The sequence below is a fragment of the Typopeltis vanoorti genome, chromosome 12 (genome assembly GCF_054136105.1).
Source record: "Typopeltis vanoorti isolate ZY-2024b chromosome 12, IOZ_Tvanoo_1.0, whole genome shotgun sequence".
Classification (NCBI taxonomy): Eukaryota; Metazoa; Arthropoda; class Arachnida; order Uropygi; family Thelyphonidae; genus Typopeltis; species Typopeltis vanoorti.
The window spans coordinates 18236111-18256499 of record NC_143560.1 but is presented as its reverse complement, the minus strand read 5'-3'; the positions used below and the strand labels follow the sequence as shown (position 1 = coordinate 18256499).

Sequence of the window (20389 nt, the reverse complement as noted above, 5' to 3'; positions counted from 1 at the left end):
GATAATAGTGTGAAGTTTATATTTTTTGTTCAGTGAGTGCTGAATGATTGTCAAGTAATTTGCTGAGTGGTGGAGATATGATACATGAGTCATAAAACTCTAGGAAGGTGTCAGAATAATAATAATTAGCTCAAGTCCTCACCTTTCTGTGGTGCACAATGTTAGTAAATATCCACTAGGATACTGAATGAATGAGGATGGGCTTGAATATTTGTCACTTAACTGACCAAATTAGGTTCTGTATTAGCTTAGACCATTAACATTAATATTATAAATATAAAATGTTATGCTGAACAGGGCATCCTTAACTTAAAAGAAGATCTCACTGTTTCATCAGGAAACTAGTTGAAAACAGTGAAAAGTCAGCTACTAGAACAATTTCAAAATTAACAGAAGTGAAGACAAGGTCATTCACATCAGAAGAAACAATGGAAAGAAGCAGAAAGTAAGAGAACTACAGGGTGTCCACAATTAAAGAGAAGGTGTTCAGAGCGCTGTAGTGAAAAATGTATTGGGATGAAATTCAACCAAACTTTGTGTAAGTACAATCTGGAAAATAGGGTTTTGATTTACAGAAAAAAAAAAAAAAAAGATTCTGCAACCAGTGGACAACTGGCACAAGAATCACATGATATTTGCATAATCTCACTCTACTATTGAGTTGGTGGATATAAGGAAGACCAAAATGGATTTAAATCATTCTGATAAGACCGAAGTGCTATGGATCTCACCTTAACGGAACATGTGTTGCTAGTCAAGCTTTATTATCAACAACACAGGAATGCTAATGCCACGCTTCAAGAATTCGAGTGTTTGAAGGATAGCAGAAAAAGTTCAAAGACTATAACAAATCTTAGAAAAATGATTTTATGAGTTGAAAATATTGGATCTTTAGCAGTGAGGGCAGGATGAGGGTGCAAATTGATTATTGATGAAGTTGAAAATGCCATCGTGGAACACGGAATGAATAATGCACAAGGGGTCCAGCAATGCTTGGGCAATATCAAGGCAACTGGACATACCATACTCAACTGTGTGAAAAATCCTGTGTAAAATGCTGAGGTTTTTTTGCCTACAAGATCTCCCATACTCAAGCTTTGTTTCACGGTGATGCAGAAACTCGACTGCAGTTTGCTCTGACATTCCTAGTTCGAATAGAGGTGGATGATGCATGGTCACAGAAGATCTTATGGAGTGACAAGGCACACTTCTATCTGAATAGTAGTGCTAACTCACACAACTGTTGCAGAGAATAACCCTCGTGTTCCATCAGACCCTTTACACTCACCGAAAGTCACAGTGCAATGTGGTTTCACTGCATCATTTATTATCGGTCTGTACTTTTTTGAAGAACATCACCTGACAGGACTGGTGACTCGTATCGAGAAGACCAATGACTTGTATTGTTAGGTATTGAGAGATGCTGCACAACTTTGTTGTTCCGCAACTACAGCAGTAAAGATGCCTTGATTCTATCATATTCATACAGGATGGAGCACCACATCACATTGGAAGGACCGGTACAGCAAATCAGCAAACGTTACAAAAACACTTCACAGAACACAGTCATTAGTCATGCATTTTCCACAGCATGGCCACCTTGTTTGCCTGATCTCAACCCCTGTGACTTTTGGTTGTGAGGCCATCTGAAACGTGTTGCATATGAAGGACATGTTCCTAATGTAGCATTCTTGAAAGATAGAATAATGCAGCATGTGAGGAAAATCAATGCAGATCCGTTGTGATCCACTGTATAAAATGTTGCTCACAGAATGCAGTTCTTAGAACATCTGAAATCAGTACATATTGAACCACATCTGCAAGTTATACAAACACGAAAATTGATTTGTTCTCTCTCTTCTGGCAATTACTGTTAATTAATTCCACACCACCTACTTATAGTGCCAAATGTCTCCTGGTGGAAGAATTTTGTACTTTTTTTATCTTCTGTAAAATACATTTTAAAATACGTCCAATACATTTTTCGCTATATGGCTCTGAGCACCTCCTCCTTAATTATGGCCATCCTGTACATAACATACTGAAATAATTTGTATGACTAAGATAAAGAACAATAAAATAGATTAAATATTCCTAAATAATAAGATGATTTATTTTTGGGCAATGGTGAATGTACAAGGAGGGAGTGGCTACTGTATACAACACTAAATGAAGATTCTTGAATGGCATGCAAATTCAAACAAAATGAAAAATTGGAAAAGAATCACAAACCTCTGTACTGAGAAATTTGGAGGAAAGGCAGAGATAATAATAACAGTAGGATCCTGACTTTGGAACAAAATTCCCTGTTGGGCACTGTTCACCTGACAGCCAAGATAAAAGTCTGGTATGTAAATAAGTATGTTATGATATTTTTATATTGCTACTCAATTATAATAATTTTTGGCTTACAGGAATTATAAAAATACTGTGAAAAACTAATAAACTGTACAAGTGACATGTATAGGTTAGCACTACTTCTGAATTTCCCAGTAATGTTTGTCAGAATATACATATAGTGCATTGTACACATATAAATATAATATTTAGTGTGTTCTATGTCCTAATTTTTTTTAAATTAATCTGTGATAGTGGGAAAGAAGAAAAGAACAAATGCAACTGTAAAACAGAAATTAGAAATACCCATCAAGCATGTATTTGGAAAGAATACAGCATGAAGCAAATAGATATACTCAAAACTGAAGATCAATTAAAGAGTTAAAAGCAATGTGATTAATTTATGTTATGATTATGTATTGTTTGATACAGTAGCTATTATGCGGGAACAACAAATACAATATGTATGCATTTTATACTGTATCAGGAACAACAGACTCTACTTACATCATTCAAACAGAATGGTTAAAACAAAATAACCCTGGCTAAACTCCTTAAAAGAACACTGCTTCTGATCCCACAAAGTAGACTAAGTAGGGTTCAGAGAAGAGTGACCAAGTTGGTGAGTGATATAAAAAATGCCCCCTACATTGATAGATTGAGAGCTTGTGGATTGCAGAGATTGGTTGATAGGCGAAGAAGAGGGGATATGATAGAAACATTTAAATTACTGAAAGGTTTTTATAGGATTGATGCAGGGGAAATGTTTCAGCTGTGTGATAGTGATGGAAGAACAAGAGGTCATCTCTGGAAATTAAAGAAGAGTGTGGTTAACAAAGGTGTCAGAACAAGGTTTTTTGCCTGGAGGGTGGTGAACGAGTGGAATTCATTGCCTGACTTAGTTGTGAGCTGTTCATCTGTAAATGAATTCAAGAAGAGATATGACAGATATTGTTTTGCTAGTTTGGGTCTCCCGCAATGAGTCTACTGACTCCATGGAGATACCTGTAATAATAATAATAATAATAATAATAGACTATATGCAAACCATATCCCTCCCCTACATCAAAGGTATAACAGATAGACTGGACTCGCAATTAAAACAATACAAAATTAGAACAGTATACAAACTTCTGAAATGTTTCCACTTTCCTGAGACAAATCAATGACTGCCAGGATCCTCTCTCCTTCCTGGGTGTTAGGACTGACCCAGTATTTTGGGCAGACAAGAAGGCCTGCCCTGATAAGAAGGAAAAAACATAAAATGTGTATTCAGTATGGACAATCTAAAAGTAGACTAGCACAACAACATCATGCCTTGGATAAAGACCACTACAACAGGTGGAAGTAGCTACAGAACCCAGTTAACTGCAATAGAACTTAGGGTGTGATCTTATACAAATTTTGGTGCACTGTCTTATCCTTCTGTCAGTAGCAATCACAGAAGATGACTGCGAAGAGTGCCACTGTGGCTCCTCATGCACGTAGCTGTTCTTGTTCTCAAGGTTAAGGTGGCTTAATAAGTCAGCATGTCAATAATTTAGTTAGTAAATTATTTATTTTCATTCCAGTTCCACCCACATATTTTGCTCCATAAAATTCAACATGAATCATTGTAACAGCCATAGAAAAACCTGAACATGGATGTACATTCTTTTCTTGTTTGCTATAGCAAATTTCCTTAAAAACAGTCTTGTGCCTATGGGACTCTTGTGAGACTTTGCAATAAGTTTTTATAGTTGTATTTTTTCATATTCCTATTATGCATTATACATGATGAATGTAGTTATTTATTTATATACTTACTTATTAAGTAATGACAGTTTTCATAACAAATTATCATTCCATTAATTAAGAAAAAAGTCACTCTGTTATTCTACAAACAAAAAAGTCAGATTTTATATACTCACAGGCTCTACATTATTATATGGCTGGAAGTACAAACGCAATGATGTCAACAAAATTCTTCCTGGATTTGTTACCAATGGAGTTATTCTATTGCCCGCAGTTCTTAGGACAATCTTTTCATAGAGATCCTTCAGCCTTCATTTCATTCCAAAATATGAAACAAACAAGATTATTCAAAACAGATCAAGCAAATAATATTTTTTAAAAATTAACAGTGTACAGACTATTTTTAATTAAAATTTCCAAATAATTCAAACAATTGTAGCAATTTCTCAGATGCAAAAAAATAATGAACATAATTACACTATTAATTTGATTTATACACTAATACACTCAAAGAAATATATATTTTGAAAATAAGAGATAATAGTAAACAGACAGTAAAAGACTGATGCATTGGAAGCCTAGAAGTGATGAAATAATAATGGCTAGATCATGTTTAAGATGTCACAGTATGCAAAACAACAACAGAGAGGGTTCTGTTGATTTCAGGAACAACCTGAAACCTTGAAACATACTCCAAACCTCAACGAGTATGGCTCTATAAAAAATTTGCCAAAGATTGGGAGACAATCATCTATAGACCAAATTAATACCTGCTTTCTCCTGTTTTTTTTTTTTTTTCCCCTCAACATAGATGGAGCTTAATTAGGACTTTAGTCTTTGTGTTTCACACTACAATTGTTCAAAGTAGTCCCCCTGTTACACTGGATTGTGGTTGTTTGTCTCGCATACTGTGACAAACTGTTTTTTTGTGCTCTGAAGATGCTGGATAGAATACCAGCGAAATATCAGCAATAAATTAATAAATAGTTATTTTCTTATCAGTCTGTGTTCTCATCTATACTGTTAAAATTAATCACCAAACAATAAGGATCTTGTAGAAAGATCTTTTATAAAAAACTGCAGAAGTGTATAGAACAAATATTGAAGAATGATATGATTATTCTTATGGGAGATATGAATGCAAAGTAGGTAATGAACCATGCAATTAAGATTTAATGGTAGTACCTTGCAAAATGAATATCTTCAGATAGGAAAAACATACTTAAACATAATGAAACACATAAAATGGCTTGGATAAACTAAAGCCAAACTGATCACAGTGCAATCAAATGTAGTTTTAAAAAGCTTACTCTTAAATATTAAAGTAAGGCAAGTAGCTGATGTAAGATTTGATCACTACTTATGACAGCTAAATTTAAATTAAAGGTGTGGGAATAGGAAAATGAAAAAATCAAATTGCAATGATAATATGATATGTCTAAGTTAAAACTGAATGAGATAAAGGAAAATTTTTCTATTGTGATAAAGTATTGATTTCAAATTTTAGAGAAAGAAGCAAAGAAGAAACTGGAAAAAAAAGAAAGCCTAGCAGATACAATAGAAAGACGATGGAAAAATTTTAGGATAGTATATAATAAAGTGGAAGGAGGCTGTTTGGGTACTAAGAAAGAAAAAAAAAATAAAGAAAGAAAGAAAGAACAAAGTGCAGTTATCAAATAAAATCTGGAAGTTCATCTTAGAAATTATACAGAAAAAGATAGTTAAAAGATCAACAAGAGAAAATATGTGGATACTGCTTCACTGGATGTAGAAAATCGGGTGTATGAGGAGGTATTAGAACTGTTGCACAAACTGAATAAGAATTCGGCAATAGAGATTGAATGGATATCAGCACAAATGCTAAAAGACTGTTCAGCTGAACTGGCTATTCCTTTGACCAGACTATATATTTTGAGTCTCAGAACAGAGAAGATCCTGCACAAGGGTGGTGCAAAGACTGATGTAATCAACTATTGACTTATCAGTATCTCTGGAGTGGTGGTGGTGAAGATTTTGGGAAAGTAGTTTAGATCTCATATTCAGAAATAGGTTGACAGAGTACAATGAACAGCAATGGATTTACTAAAGGAAAGTCATGTATGAACAACTAGAAATAAACAACTTGCTCACATTCACTAAGAATGTTACCATTGAGTTAGACAAAGGGAATGGATACACCATGATACTTTTGATTCTGCTAAGGGTTCTGACAGAATACAGCCTGGAAGACTGTTGCATAAACTAGAGAATATGGGATTGGATTATAAAATATTAGTGTGTGGAGAAGAGGATGGCTGACTGACAGATATCAAAAAAAGTGGTATATATAAGGGATGTGATTCTGGAAGATTTAAGGTTACCAGCAGTGTACCAGAAAGATCAACCCTTGGTTCATTATTATTGAACCTGTACATTAATGACACTGGGAAAGATTTGACATATGACACACCTATTTGCTGATGAGGCACAGACAGGTAGGGTAATCAGGAGTGCTGCTGATATGCAATACCTGCAGAAGGATTTGAATAAGCTGGAATTGTGGGTAAGTGAAAATGGCTATCCGTTCAATGTAGTAAATGTAAAGTCATGCACTTCAATATGATTAGATATCCAATGTCATATTATATTGGTGGAATAATGCTAGAAGAAACTGATCAAGTTAGGGATCGTGGAGTTTTAATAGATAGGAAGTTGATGTTCAAGGGCCATATAGCAAAGATTACAAATACAACTCAAAAGATAATTGCAATGCTGAAATGAAGTCTGCTATGTAAAGATATGTAAAGGAAGTTATTTTGCCTCTTTACAAGGCTTTGATAAGACCTCACTTGGACTATTGTGAGCAGGTCTATTCTCCTGTTTTCTATGGTGATTCTGATACAGTGAAGAGAGTACAAAGTAGTGTTAAAAATGATATCAGGATTGTGGATAATGATTATGAAGATGGACTGAGAATTTGTAGACTCTGGACACTAGCAAACTGGAGAAAAAGGGGTGATATGTAGAGACTTAAACTGCTGAAAGGGTCATACAAGATTTCAGTAGATGGAATTTTTCATTTTATAGACAATGGGTGAAGGATGAGAGGGCATCCTTGAATTTAGAATGAATGTCATCAAGAAAAAAGAGCTAGATTTTTCTTTCATAGAGTGGTGTGTGATTAGAATGGATTGCCACTAGATGTTGTGTGTGTGTGCAAATAGTGTGAATGAATTCAAGACAAGTATGATAGCTGGTGCTGGTAGTATGAGGCATCGCTCAGTGAATGTCCAACTCCCAGGAGGTCTCTCTTAATAATATTATGGATAGTATGGACAGAAGAAGCAAAGCAGGGTGCAGTATTAGGCCATAGAAAAACTAATACAATGAGATAACAAGGAAAATATGCTTAAAAGAAGGAAGCAAGAAATGAAATAAGGGATAAAAACGGTGTGCTAAAAACTGAAGAGGACAAGTTGCTGAAAGATGGAGAGAGTATGATGATAGGATTTTAAATGCAGAAAATGATATAATGACATAATAGGAAGCACATAATAATGTAGGAACTTCCTATAAGTATAGATGTAAATATTGCACTACAAGCAATATCTCAAGATGAATTAATGAATGTCATAGAGAAGATGAAGCATGAACTGGCATGTAGCAATGATAATATAGCAATAAAAATGATTAAGACACCCAAAGGATTTGCTGGTAATAAATTACAAGTGATCTTTATTAATGTCCTAGAAAGTGAAAAGATACCCAGAAAATGGGAAGCAATAATAGCTTTAGTTTTTAAAAAAAAAAATCTAACTAAATGTGAACATTAGAGGGGATAAGGCTACTGTCAGTATTCAAAAAAAAAAAAATAATAATAATAATATTAAAAAGTAACAGTAAAAAATAAAAGTAATTAAAGAAATGGAAAAGAAAATCATTCTCATTCTGCCAGCATTCCTCTAATCTGGACTGATCCCTGGGGCACACCACTGGTCAACTTTAAATATGGCAGAATCACATCCCTCATATACCACTTTCTGATACCTGTCCATCAGTCACCCACTTACCCAAGCTAGTTTATATTCCAATCCCATATTATCTAGTTTATGCAACAGCCTTTCATGTGGTATTCTATCAAATGTCTTAGCAAAATCCAACAGTATCATAGTGTATCCATTCCCTTTATCCAACTCAGCCATAACATTATTAAAACATATGAGCAAATTGCTCAGATATTATTTCCCTTTAGTAACCCATGCTGCTCCTTGCAAAGTATATCTTCTTTGTCCACCCATTTCTCCATGTGAGTTCTTACCAACTTCTCTAAATTCTTACGATTACTCCAGAGATATAGATAGGTTGATATTTGTTGTAAGTTTTTTCACTTGGTTATAGTATAATTAAAGATGCCAAGAAATTATATTCTTAGTTTCATCCTTTATCCAAGTGTACCTAATCCAGATTATTTTAGTAATAAGGTGTGACACCTTTTGGTTACTTGTATAGAAACATTATTTCTACATTACTTCAGGGTCTGGCTCCCACTCAGACACTCACTCAAACTTCCTATCACCAGCACTGACCATATTGCATCAACATCACCTGCTGAGATATATGACATTATTAAAAATTTAAAGAACAAAAAAGCTCCTGGACCAGACGGCATTACTAATCGTGTGATTAAACTTCTGCCCCGGAGGGCAGTAGTGTACCTGACCAGTATAATAAATGCAATTTTAAGATTTCACTATTTTCCTTCCACCTGGAAACTGGCTGACGTAATTCCCATACATAAGCCAGGCAAAGACTCACACCTACCCCAAAATTATCGTCCAATCAGTCTCATCTCAAATCTGGGTAAGGTTGCAGAGAAGGTCATCCTCTCACGACTTCAAACCTCAACAAATGACCTAAACATCCTTCCAAAAGAACAGTTTGGTTTTAGGCAACACCATAGTACTACCCAGCAAATCCACAGAATTGTTGAATACATCACAACCAGCTACAACTGGCGCCAGTGCACAGGCGCTGTTTTCCTAGACTTATCCAAAGCATTTGATAAAATCTGGCATTTTGGACTCCTGCACAAGCTTATCTCAGCCGGCATCTCACCTAAAATGGTTCATTTAATCCACTCATATCTTCAAAATAGATCAATGCAAGTAAAAATCAACGGTTCTACATCCTCCCAGCGCCACATCTTTGCTGGAGTGCCGCAGGGATCTCTGCTGGCTCCATTGCTGTTCTCTGTATACATGTCAGACATCCCACACAATCCGATGACTTCCATTTTGGCCCTATATGCAGACGATACGGCAATACTAACCAGATCTCTCAGACCCCATTTCATTACCAGAAAGCTTCAAGAAAACATTCTAAAGCTGGAGGGTTGGTTCTCTAAATGGAGATTGGAAGTCAACCCCCAGAAAAGCTCAGCCGTTCTTTTCTCAAAAAGGCCAATGTCTCCTGTAGGAGATTTGTTACTATTCAATATTAAAATTCCCTGGCAGTCAGAAGCAAATTACCTGGGTGTAATTCTCGACAAAAAGCTATCTTTCAATCAACACACCAAGTCTGCATGCACAAAGGCATCTAAAGCCATAGCACAGATCTATCCGCTAATTAATAGAAATAGCAAGCTCAGCAACAGAATCAAATTGCAGCTATACCAGTTGACGATTCGTCCTATAATCACCTATGCCTCTCCGGCCTGGAGCCACACCTCTAATGCTAACATCATCAAAATACAGCGAGTGCAGAACAAGTGCCTGAGAATGATTTTGAATGCCCCATGGTATGTTAGAAACACTCAACTCCACAGAGACACAAATATTCCCTATATCTTCTCTTTTCTACGATCCTTAGCCACCAAGTTTTTCCTAAAGACGTCCACACATCCCAACGATTTGGTTCAACAAGCTACAGCATACGATCCAACAGACATATTCAAATACAGAAGACCAAAAGCTATATTGGCCTCCTTTAGTGATGCATAATCTCCATGCCCAATCAGGGCGAGCATTCTGCTCATAAATTTTACCTTCACTGCAACCACAACAGATAGCGGGGAATATGAAAAGCATCTTGCTTCACCCCTAAAGACATAAATGTCAATTGTCAATTGTCAAATTGGCTCCCACTGATGATACCTCAATAAAGGTCGAAACTGGTCGTAGTGGTCCTTCCCATAATGCATAACATTATACGTCTGTAAGTATATGTGCTTTGCATTATGAAATACTAAGGCAACTGATGTGATCATTAGCCTCTATATACAAGTAGCCCAGCCGTGAAGTGACTACACATGCAACTTGGATAAAGGATGAAACCAAGAATATAATTTCTTGGCATCTAAGATACTAGGAAATTATGCCAAGAATATAAGATGCCATGATGCCGCATATAATTTCTTGGCATCATGGATAGGTTGATAGTTAGACACATCAGTCTTGACACCACCCTTGCGCAATGGGATTATCATATATTCTTTCCATTCCTGTGGGAATCTTTCCTGAGCTAAGACTCATATACAAACTTGTCACGGCCCTAGCCAGATTGCCTGAACATTCTCTTAGCACACATGCTGATATCATTACCATATCCCATCTGCCCCAATGATTAATTTTTTTCCTTGAAGTTCAGCCTTGGTATGCCTAATGTTAAATCATGGCTTGAAAAGTTGGTGAGAGTTTTAGATGGAGTGGGTAATGAAGGTGTAAAAATAATCATAATTTAAAATTCTGAATATTTTTTACAAATTGTTTATGTTAATAGGTTTATTAGTTTTGGTTTCATAAAACGCATTGTGGGCACTTGCGATGTGCCGTTATTGATGTTATTTTGTCAAAATGAAATGTGAAGCATTTAAAAAAAAAAATTCATGTACTTACTGGATTTGGATAGTTTTGTTACTTTCAGAAATTTCATTGTAGTTTAAAATATTAAGTGTTGTATTTTATGAAGACATTCTCGAAACACTAACAGAGATGACACGTCAGCCATTATACATAACTCATAACTTCTTGCTTGCCACTTTCATGGAGTGCGGATGCTCGCTGAGGAGTTTGATGAGTGATTGACAGCTGACAGAGAGAAAACAAGAGAGTGTTCGGGGAAAAAAGAGAACGCAAGCCAGCAGATTTTTGGGTTCTGAGGAAAAATTTAAGTTTTTTTTTTTATGTGACAGTCTGAGGAAAATTAATAGTATATTCCGAAAAAGGAATCGTAGAACTGTGCGTTTTTAAAGCGAGAGACTGTCAATAAGTATTGGTAAATAAAAGAAGATATTGCAATTGATGTTCTAAAGGAATGTTTGAGGAAATGCAGATTGGAATATTAATAGTAGATTCCGAAAAGGGATTCATAGAACTGCGAGTTTTTTTAAAGTGGAGGAGTTAAGACTGTCAATAAGTATTGGTAAATAAAAGAAGATATTGCAATTGACGTTCTAAAGGAATGTTCGAGGAAATGCTGATTGGAAAATTTCATCTGTCTTAAGGACGCTGGATCTAACTGTTATTTCTACTGGAAAAGGAGCCAGAATTGAGTCAGGAAGAATTAATGTGTGCTACATGAGTGATGAGAAAGGATCTTATGAAAAAGAAGAAGAGAGTCTTATATCTTCGGAAAAGGACCTTAACAGAGAAACTGGCTATGAACATTTTGTTATTGTGTAAACAAAGTGTTTAGTCTAGTGGATGTGATGAAGTATATGCTAAACAAATCAGTAATTGAATGAGTTAGAAAATGGGTGATCTTTTAAGTGTAAGTTTATTTTAAAAGGCCTTGGATCCAAATAATTTTGTAATTAGTTAATGTAATTTTGTTTGAAGTGTGTGAGTATCTATATATATTGTTTTTGTTTTATTAAATGTCTAATTTTTGTATTTTGGTCTTGAGTCAGTGATTTTTTTGGATTCTGAAAGAAACAATAAAAAAGTCATTGCACCAATCGGAGTGAATCTTTGTGCATATATAAATACACTCGGAAATAGAAATAATTGTTATAGAGAAAATCTCATAAAACTGAGGATAGATTGAATAAAAATTAATAATATTATCCTATCTAGGGGTGCTTAAGGGTCAAAGTTGTATAACTGAGAGGAGACCTCAACATAGCCTTTAAAGGAATGCGGAGAACTGACCAGGGCTTCTGACCTAATGTCCAATCCTCACCTTCTCGTGGTGCACCCTGTTGGGTATCTACTTTGATACTGAACGAACGAGGATGGGCTGGAAATTTGGGATTTAGCCGACCAAATTGTATGCTTATTGGTTAAACCAAAATAAAAAATGATGGTACCACATGACAAAATTTCATGCCGGCTGGGGCATCGCCCGGTTAAACAAGGCCCCAGTTGTTTTCGCCAGGGAACCAGGGCGAACAGCGAAAAGTCAGCTACTGGAACAAATCTGAAAACAGACCCCAACTCAACATCACCAGAGTTAAAGATCGGTACTATCAACATAAGAAGCCTGAATGGCAAAGAAATGGAGCTAGCTGAGGAATTAGATAAGTACCAGATCGACATAATAGGGGTGACTGAAACAAAAAAGACCAAAACTGGTGAGATCTTTCTGAGCAATAAATACAAAATGTTATATTCAGGCAATGACAATCAAGGAAAAGAAGGAGTAGCCATAGTATTCAACACAAAATACGAGGCTAATCTTCTTAAATGGCAGTTAGTCTCAAGTAGAGTAATGTGTGCAAATATGAGAATGGGGAACTGGACAGTGAGACTTATTTGTGCCTATGGTCCCACAGAAGGTTCTACTAAGGTAGAAGTGGGGGAATTTTTTGACGCTTTAGAAAAAGCAACTGACACAATGAAAAAGGAAAAGTTGGTCCTTGTTGGGGATCTAAATAGCAGAGTAGGAAATGATTATGAGACATACAAAAATATTTTGGGAAAATTTGGTGAAAAGAGCAAAGCTAATAATAATGGCAAATATCTGTTGGATTTCTGCTCAGGAGATGGACTGGTTATTACTAACACCATGTTCCAACATAAAAATGTGCACAAATTCACATGGAGAGAAGAGGCTAGGAATAAGAAAAGTCTCATTGACTATGTTATTGTTGATAGTGATGTTTTCTCCCTGGTGCAGGACACCAGAGTGTACAGAGGATTTGAAATTGGAAGTGATCACTATTTAGTCTTGAGCAGGATAAAATTGAATTTCATATTGAAAAGAATAACATGTAAGAAAGTTTTAAAGCAAATAAAAGTTGAGCAGCTCTCAGATGTGAACTGTAGACTAAAATACAGAAAGATTATTGAAAAAAAATGAAAGAGTTTGAGAACAGGAATCAAGCCTTGGAGATTCAGTGGCAAACTCTGAAGAAAACATTGATTGATTCTGCCAGAGAGGCATGTGGTGAGGTTGTGTGCAAGGATAAAAAAATCAGAACTCCCTGGTGGACATAGGAAGTTAAAGTGGCAGTGAAGGAAAAGAAGAAAGCATATCAAAAGTTCCTGGCAAATAAGTCAGCTTTTACTCTTACAGAAAACAGAGACAAATGTAAGAAAGCTAAACAGTGTGTAAAACTAGCTAAACAAAAGTCATGGGAGGATTTTGGCAAGAATATAGAAAATAAATACCAAGAAGGTGGCAAAATATTCTGGAGGTTGTTGAAGAAGCTTAGGAATGAAGGAAAGAGTGCTGTAAAAGGAGTTAGAGATGATAAAGGTGACATGAAAACAGGAGAAAAAGATATCCTTGAAGTATGGAGTAATTACTTTGAAAAACTGCTAAATGAAACAAGCAGTGATGACAGCACAGTGATAAAAAACACTGACCAGGCATGCAGTCAGGAATACATATCCATACTTGAAGTAGAAAAAGCCATCAAAGGCTTGAAATATGGAAAGGCAGCAGGAGTAGATGATATTCGACCAGAAATGTTGAAGTATGGTGGTATAAAAGTCTTACAGTGGCTGCATTGCATAGTTCAGAAAGCCTGGACAGAGGGACGAATTCCCAATGATTGGAGTACAGCTCTCATAGTACCCATATATAAAAAGGGAAATAAAACTGAATGTGAGAATTACAGAGGTATTTCCCTACTGAGTGTTCCTGGCAAGATCTATGCAACTATACTCAAGAAACGGTTGAGAAGAATTGTGGAAGAAACGCTTGGTGAAGAACAAGCTGGATTCAGGCCAAATAGAGGCTGTCAGGATCAGATCTTCACTTTACGACAAATAGTCGAGAAAGCCTGGGAATATAACTAAGATTTGTATTTAAGTTTTGTCGATTTGGAAAAGGCATATGACAAGGTGCCAGGAGAGAAGCTATTCAATACGCTGCAGTTATATGGTGTCAATGGGGCATTATATCAAGCAATACTTAGTCTTTATCTGAGTTGTAAGTCAGCAGTTAGAATTGAAGGAAGTACAGGAAGATGGTTTAATGTTAAATCTGGTGTGAGACAAGGATGTACATTATCCCCTCTATTATTCATTATCTATATGGATCACATTATGAAGGAAAGTGGTATTAAACCTGATATCGAAATTGGAGATGTTAATGTCAGCTCTTTTCTTTATGTGGATGATGTTATACTTCTAAATAAATCTGCTACAAGTCTGCAAGATTCTCTGACTAAATTGAATAGCTGTTGTAATAGATATGGTATGAAGGTCAGCAATAAAAAGACAAAGACAATGAAAATAGGCAGAATCATTGAAAATGTCAACTGTGTTGTGAATGGAGAACCTGTGGAACAAGTAAAACATTTCAGCTACTTAGGCACGATTTTTACTGAAGATGGTAAATTAAATATAGAAATAGACAACAGAATCAGCAAAGCTGGTATGGTGGGAAGTCAATTGAATAAATTCATATGGAGTAAGAGAGAAATTAGTCAGAACACTAAATTAGCTGTATACAAGACAGTGTTCAAACCAGTTTTAACTTATGGATCTGAGAGCTGGGTCAGAAGTAAAACACTTGACCAAAGACTAGAGACCGTATATATAAGAGTCCTGAGAAAGATTCGAGGCATGAACAGATGGCATCAATGGCAATATCATATTAAAAATGAGGATATTAGGAAAGAACTTGACATTGTCAGCATCCAGGAATGCGTTAGCAGAGCTAATCTCAGGTGGTATGGTCATTTAAATAGAATGGGAGAGGAAAGATTAGCAAAACAAGTGTTCTCTGCCAGGTTGGCAGGAAAACGACCCAGAGGAAGACCAAGATATAGGTGGATTGAAACGGTACAAAATGCCTTAGACGATAGAAATATAAGATCTGATAATGTTGAAGTCTTGACAAGTAACAGACTGATTTGGAGGAAAATTGTAGATAGGAAGTTAGTAATGATGTAATTTTTTCATGTAGTACTGTCATTGTTAAATTGTGAATGAAACTATGTTGTGTAATTTATTTATTTTTTCATTCACATTTAACATTGCTTATTATGTATTAATCATAATTTGTATAAAGATTATTTATTGTTCCTTAAGAATTACTATTTAAATATTTATTCTAAACTTAACCTACTATTAATTTATTAAATAATAATATGTGTAGAAATTTATGATAACTAAAATATATATGTAAATAACGAAAAGTGTATTATAAATAATTGTATACGTAATGAAAGAGCTGATTAAGTAGCTCAAATATTCTGTTTATTCTTATTTGTGAAAATTTAATGTTATGCAATCACTTATGTAAGAGTAGAGCGTTTTATTACATTAGCGAAATGTTTACGTTCATGCGTTGTCATGGAGACGCATGATATAAACAAGCACGAGTCGAAGAGTGCGTGACCTTGGAACCAGAAAGGAGAAAGGGAGGCAATAAGAATTTTATAGAAAGAAAAGGGGAGAGTTTTGCGGAGCCTGAAGGAAAGTAGGATATAAGCAAGGATGTGAAAGAAAATTGTAAATTCTTTAGGGCAGAAATTCATGAGAATAGTGTTTTGAAGTGAGCAAAAACGTAGTGAATCATATACTCAGCTGCAAGTGAAATCAGCTGTTGTTGTAGAGGAAAATTGATGTCGTAATCGGATAAATAAAGAACTGGACATTCAATGGGAAATTCTGATTAGTTCCAGTTTGTCTAGGATTACGTCTTAATTCTATGTTGCCCTGAGAAGAATTATAGTGAATTTAACTAGTTGGAGAAAAGTAAACAAGGAAAGATATCAGTACCTTATTGCCGTTGTTTAGAGTAGTGAAGCGCGATTAACAGTAGTTCAGTTAAAGCGTTGGAGAAATTTTATTAATGTGTTCCGCTAACGTAAATAAGTTAATTCATAAGTGTGCTCACAATTAATTGATGTATTGAAGATTGTATCTGGTAAGAGTAGTCATACATGTTTGTTTATTCTAACATTAACTATAATGTATCTTCGAAGTTCAAGGTCCGAAATAAGATTGCTTGGAATATTGTCTACCTTGATTAGTGCCTGCTGTGAATTTAAACATTAAGTACAACTGATAGATATGTGGAGACTGATTAAATAAGAAGTTTCGTTTTATTAACTTGAGTTAAGAAAGCTTGTAATTTTGAAGCTGTGAATTGTATGTTAAAGTTTGGAACATTGATCTGGAATGAGTGACTTAGCAAGATGTATTAAGTTATTTGTATGGTTTCATTTAAAAGTAGAATTCTTGTATTTGTTATATATCATATATTAAATGTTTTATTTTATTAATCTAAATATTGTGTTTGCCTGAATTCCCTTTTATTGCACCGTTCATAAAAAATTCGAATCTTGCGGGTGCCCCAAGTAGAATAGTAAATAATTCGGCCTAATGAGAAGACTGCTAACTTAATTAAGAATTGATCCTACTATTTTATATAAAAAAAATAAAAAAATAAAAAAAGCTCCCTCCTTCCATCTCTTCTTTGGGCGGCCAAAGAAGAGATGGAGGGAGCTGGTAGAAGAGGACTTGAAGATGAAGAACTTGGATGTGGTGACAGCCCAAGACAGGAAGTTGTGGAGGAGACTCATAAGAAACAGTGACCCCACTTGAGTGGGAGAAGCTGCAGAAGAAGACGATCCTACTATTTTATATAGACTAATCTAAAAATAGGGTGGCGCAGTATAATTATAAATTTCCCTACTTTTGGATCGGTGATCAATTTGCAACTAGTTGTTTTATTAATAAGAGTGACTTGAAACAAGATGGCAGATTAGAACACAACATGAAAATAGAACGTCACGACATCATATCCTGTACACCCCTTGAGGGTACATGGCAGGAATTTGATGATGATGATGATGATGATCCTATCTAAACAAGCGGTGCAGTCGAACAGAGACCTTCTCTTAGCAGAAATTAAATAATAAAAATCTCATATTTAAACAAAGGCCTTATGTCAGTGAGAATAATTTCTGTAATTCACTCAGAGAAGGTATATGGATTAGGTGAGTGGAAGCAGTAGACTCATTTTGGAAAGGAAGAGCAGAAATCCTTCAGGATGACTCCTTGGCATATTTGTAATGTCAAAGGTAATGAGAACTGAAGTGGCTGAGGGACTGGCATGCCATGAATGTGGAAACTTGTACAACATTATGATCTAAGTTAATGAGAAAAGTGATCTCTCTATAGTATACGTGAAAGAACTGGTTAAGAAAAAAATCATAGGGTATTGGAAGAATGGAGACAGTTATCAGATATTCAGGTTGATAGATGGATGATTTGCATCAGATTGTTGCTCATGCCAAATACTTTATCTCTTTCAGCTTGTTCAGTGGAATTGGAGAAAGGAATTCAGCTGAAGTTGTAGGCATTCAGGCATTCAAGTTGTAGGCATTCGGGAATAAGAAGCTAAACTGGTTAGAATGATTTGCAAAATTTGTAGAGTAGTAAATACAACAAATTATCACAGAATGGGGATAGTTACATTAATCCAGTGGGATCATATACAGAGGATTCTGGTATGAAACAACAGATCTTATGAAGGTAGGTACAAATGCCACCCTAGTGAGAGAAAATCATCAATAGTAAATATAGTCAACATATAAGTTTTCCTACAGGAAAATTAATATGTTGAAATGACTATATAATTTATAATATAGAACTGACTGTATATAAATTATAATGCAGCTAGTTTTTTAATCATTAATATGACATAAATAAATTCTTACCATCGTGTATCAAAATTAACTCGAGACTGTCTTGATAGTACAATGGTAGCGACCTGAAGAGAAAAAGAAAATTAAAAAAAAAAAATTATAATTAAATATTCTAACTGAAAGGGAGGAGGGAAAAAATCTATAAAATAATCACAGTATGTTAATACACGGTAGGGAAAGAAGTCAATGGACACCATAGTGTGAGGAACAAACAGCCAAGGCACCCACCTTAATAAGATGTAGGAGCTCCTTTCGATGCAATGAGTGTAGCATATGGGACATAGTTTCCACAAGCATATGATAGCGATCAATGGGAATTTTGTACCATTCTTCCTATATGCATGTAATGAGGTCCTGGATAGTTGTGGGGCAGATGTCGCTTGACCTCACCCGATGCTCCAGTTCATCCCACAGATGTTCAATAGGGTTGAGATCAGGGCTCTGTGGAGGAAAGTCAAGCGGTGATGTTCATGTCCACAAACCACACATTCACAGCAGCAGCCTTATGACATGGTTCATTCTCTTACTGAAAGAGATAATAGTCAGTTCCGTAGAAATGCAACAAAGTAGGAAGCACTGCACTGTGCGTGGCACCACAAACAGGTCTGAGGCCAAACTAGGAAAAACAGGACCACACCATCACACTGCCACCTCCAAATTTCATAGTAACTGGGGTTATGCATTCTGGTAATAGGTGTTTACTGGGCATTCCCCCCCCCCCCCCCATCAATCTGCTCGGCAGAGGATGTAGCATGATTTGTTGCTACATAACACAGCTTTCCAAGCTTCCGCATCCCACTGTACACATTCTTTGCACTACTGAAGATGATGATAGATGTTGGTTTGGGTAATGTGGGGTTTGCATATTGCAGTCATATCATAGAAACCCATGTTGTGAGCAGTTCTGAATGTTTTTGTGCAGATTCCTGTTTCCGTTGATGCCTGGATTCAACATGTCAGCTGACAAATGGTAGTTTTTACTTGTATATTATCCTTCATAGCACCCTACAGTCACATCATATTCCTCCAATTTATACTAGCTATAAACAAATAACTTGTTACATGGAATGATGCCCCAGAGGTGTCCACTGACTTCTTTCCAAGCAGTGTATATTCTTTCTATATAACTATTATTGATATCTTACCATGTATATAATCATTGAAATAACTATATAAGAATTATTATTACTATATAAAATGTAATCTTAATAGAAAAATAGAAAATTTTAGTAGGTAATGGAACTACCCCATATATCCAACCAAAGGCCAAGTTAAAAGACTAATATAGAATATAGAATTGTAATTAATACTGAAGAGCAATTTAAAAGATATACCTGGTTGAATATTTTTGGAAGGTGAGGATGACAAAATATTTGGAGCCAAACTTGATTTGGCTAAGAACATGAAGAAGAGAATGCTGTTGATGGTGTATAAATAAGACCAGAAAACAAGGAAAATAATGAATCAAATGGACTATAGATTTTGAAAGGAAAGTTTTGAAAACTAGAAATTTTAAAAACTCAAAACTCAAAACCAATAACTAGTTATATACAGGACCAGCAGCATAATAATAGTACTGGCTGTTTTGTGAAAATGATTGCCAGATGATAAAGTGCAAAACTGACCATGAGCCATCACATGGTTAAGATTAAGTGTTTCTTTAAGATTAAGAGGAGTTTGGTCGGTTTGAGAGTAATGGGAAGTTTGGGTGGTTTAAGATTAATTGAAGTAATTTATCATGTTTAACTGCCAAGAGGGTAAAATTAGATATGATTGTTTTTGTTTATAACATCCTGGATTATATTGCTAGAGATTGGGAACAATATAATTTGGTTACAGTACCATGGAAATCAATTATGGTAATTTATCAATTTCAGGGATGTGCTTTGATTGTATTATGTGTAATGATATTTCAGTGGTGGGATTTTTGTTGATTACTGGTATATTTTTTCCATGTTTTAGTGTGGTATCAGTATCAAATGCTTGTTTTCTGAGAGATTTTGAGCAATGACAGCAAATTTTGATATACCATGTGAAAGGCATTTTATCAAAAATTGAAATCATAAGTCCTACTTAAAGTATTTTAAAATCAAGTGATTCTTGTTCACAGTGGTGAATGTAAGTGATTGGAGAGAGTAACAAACTCATATTCAATTTTGTGTATGTATATGAAATTGGATTTAACAGCCAATGGAGAAGAGGTAATGGATGAGCAAAAGAACAATATATATA

General features: G+C 35.3%; 1 protein-coding gene across 1 annotated transcript in view; it reads right to left on the bottom strand.

Moving 5' to 3' along the window:
* The window catches only part of LOC150100611 (protein FAN-like), a 477112-nt gene that overhangs the window by 346791 nt on the left and 109932 nt on the right, over positions 1 to 20389 (bottom strand). Inside the window, exons 8-9 of the mRNA XM_090401841.1 lie at positions 18170 to 18222; positions 4248 to 4380 (exon numbers count right to left, since the gene is read on the bottom strand). Of these exons, the coding sequence (XP_090257967.1) occupies positions 4248 to 4380; positions 18170 to 18222 (186 nt within the window). The remainder of the gene's footprint in view (positions 1 to 4247; positions 4381 to 18169; positions 18223 to 20389) is intronic.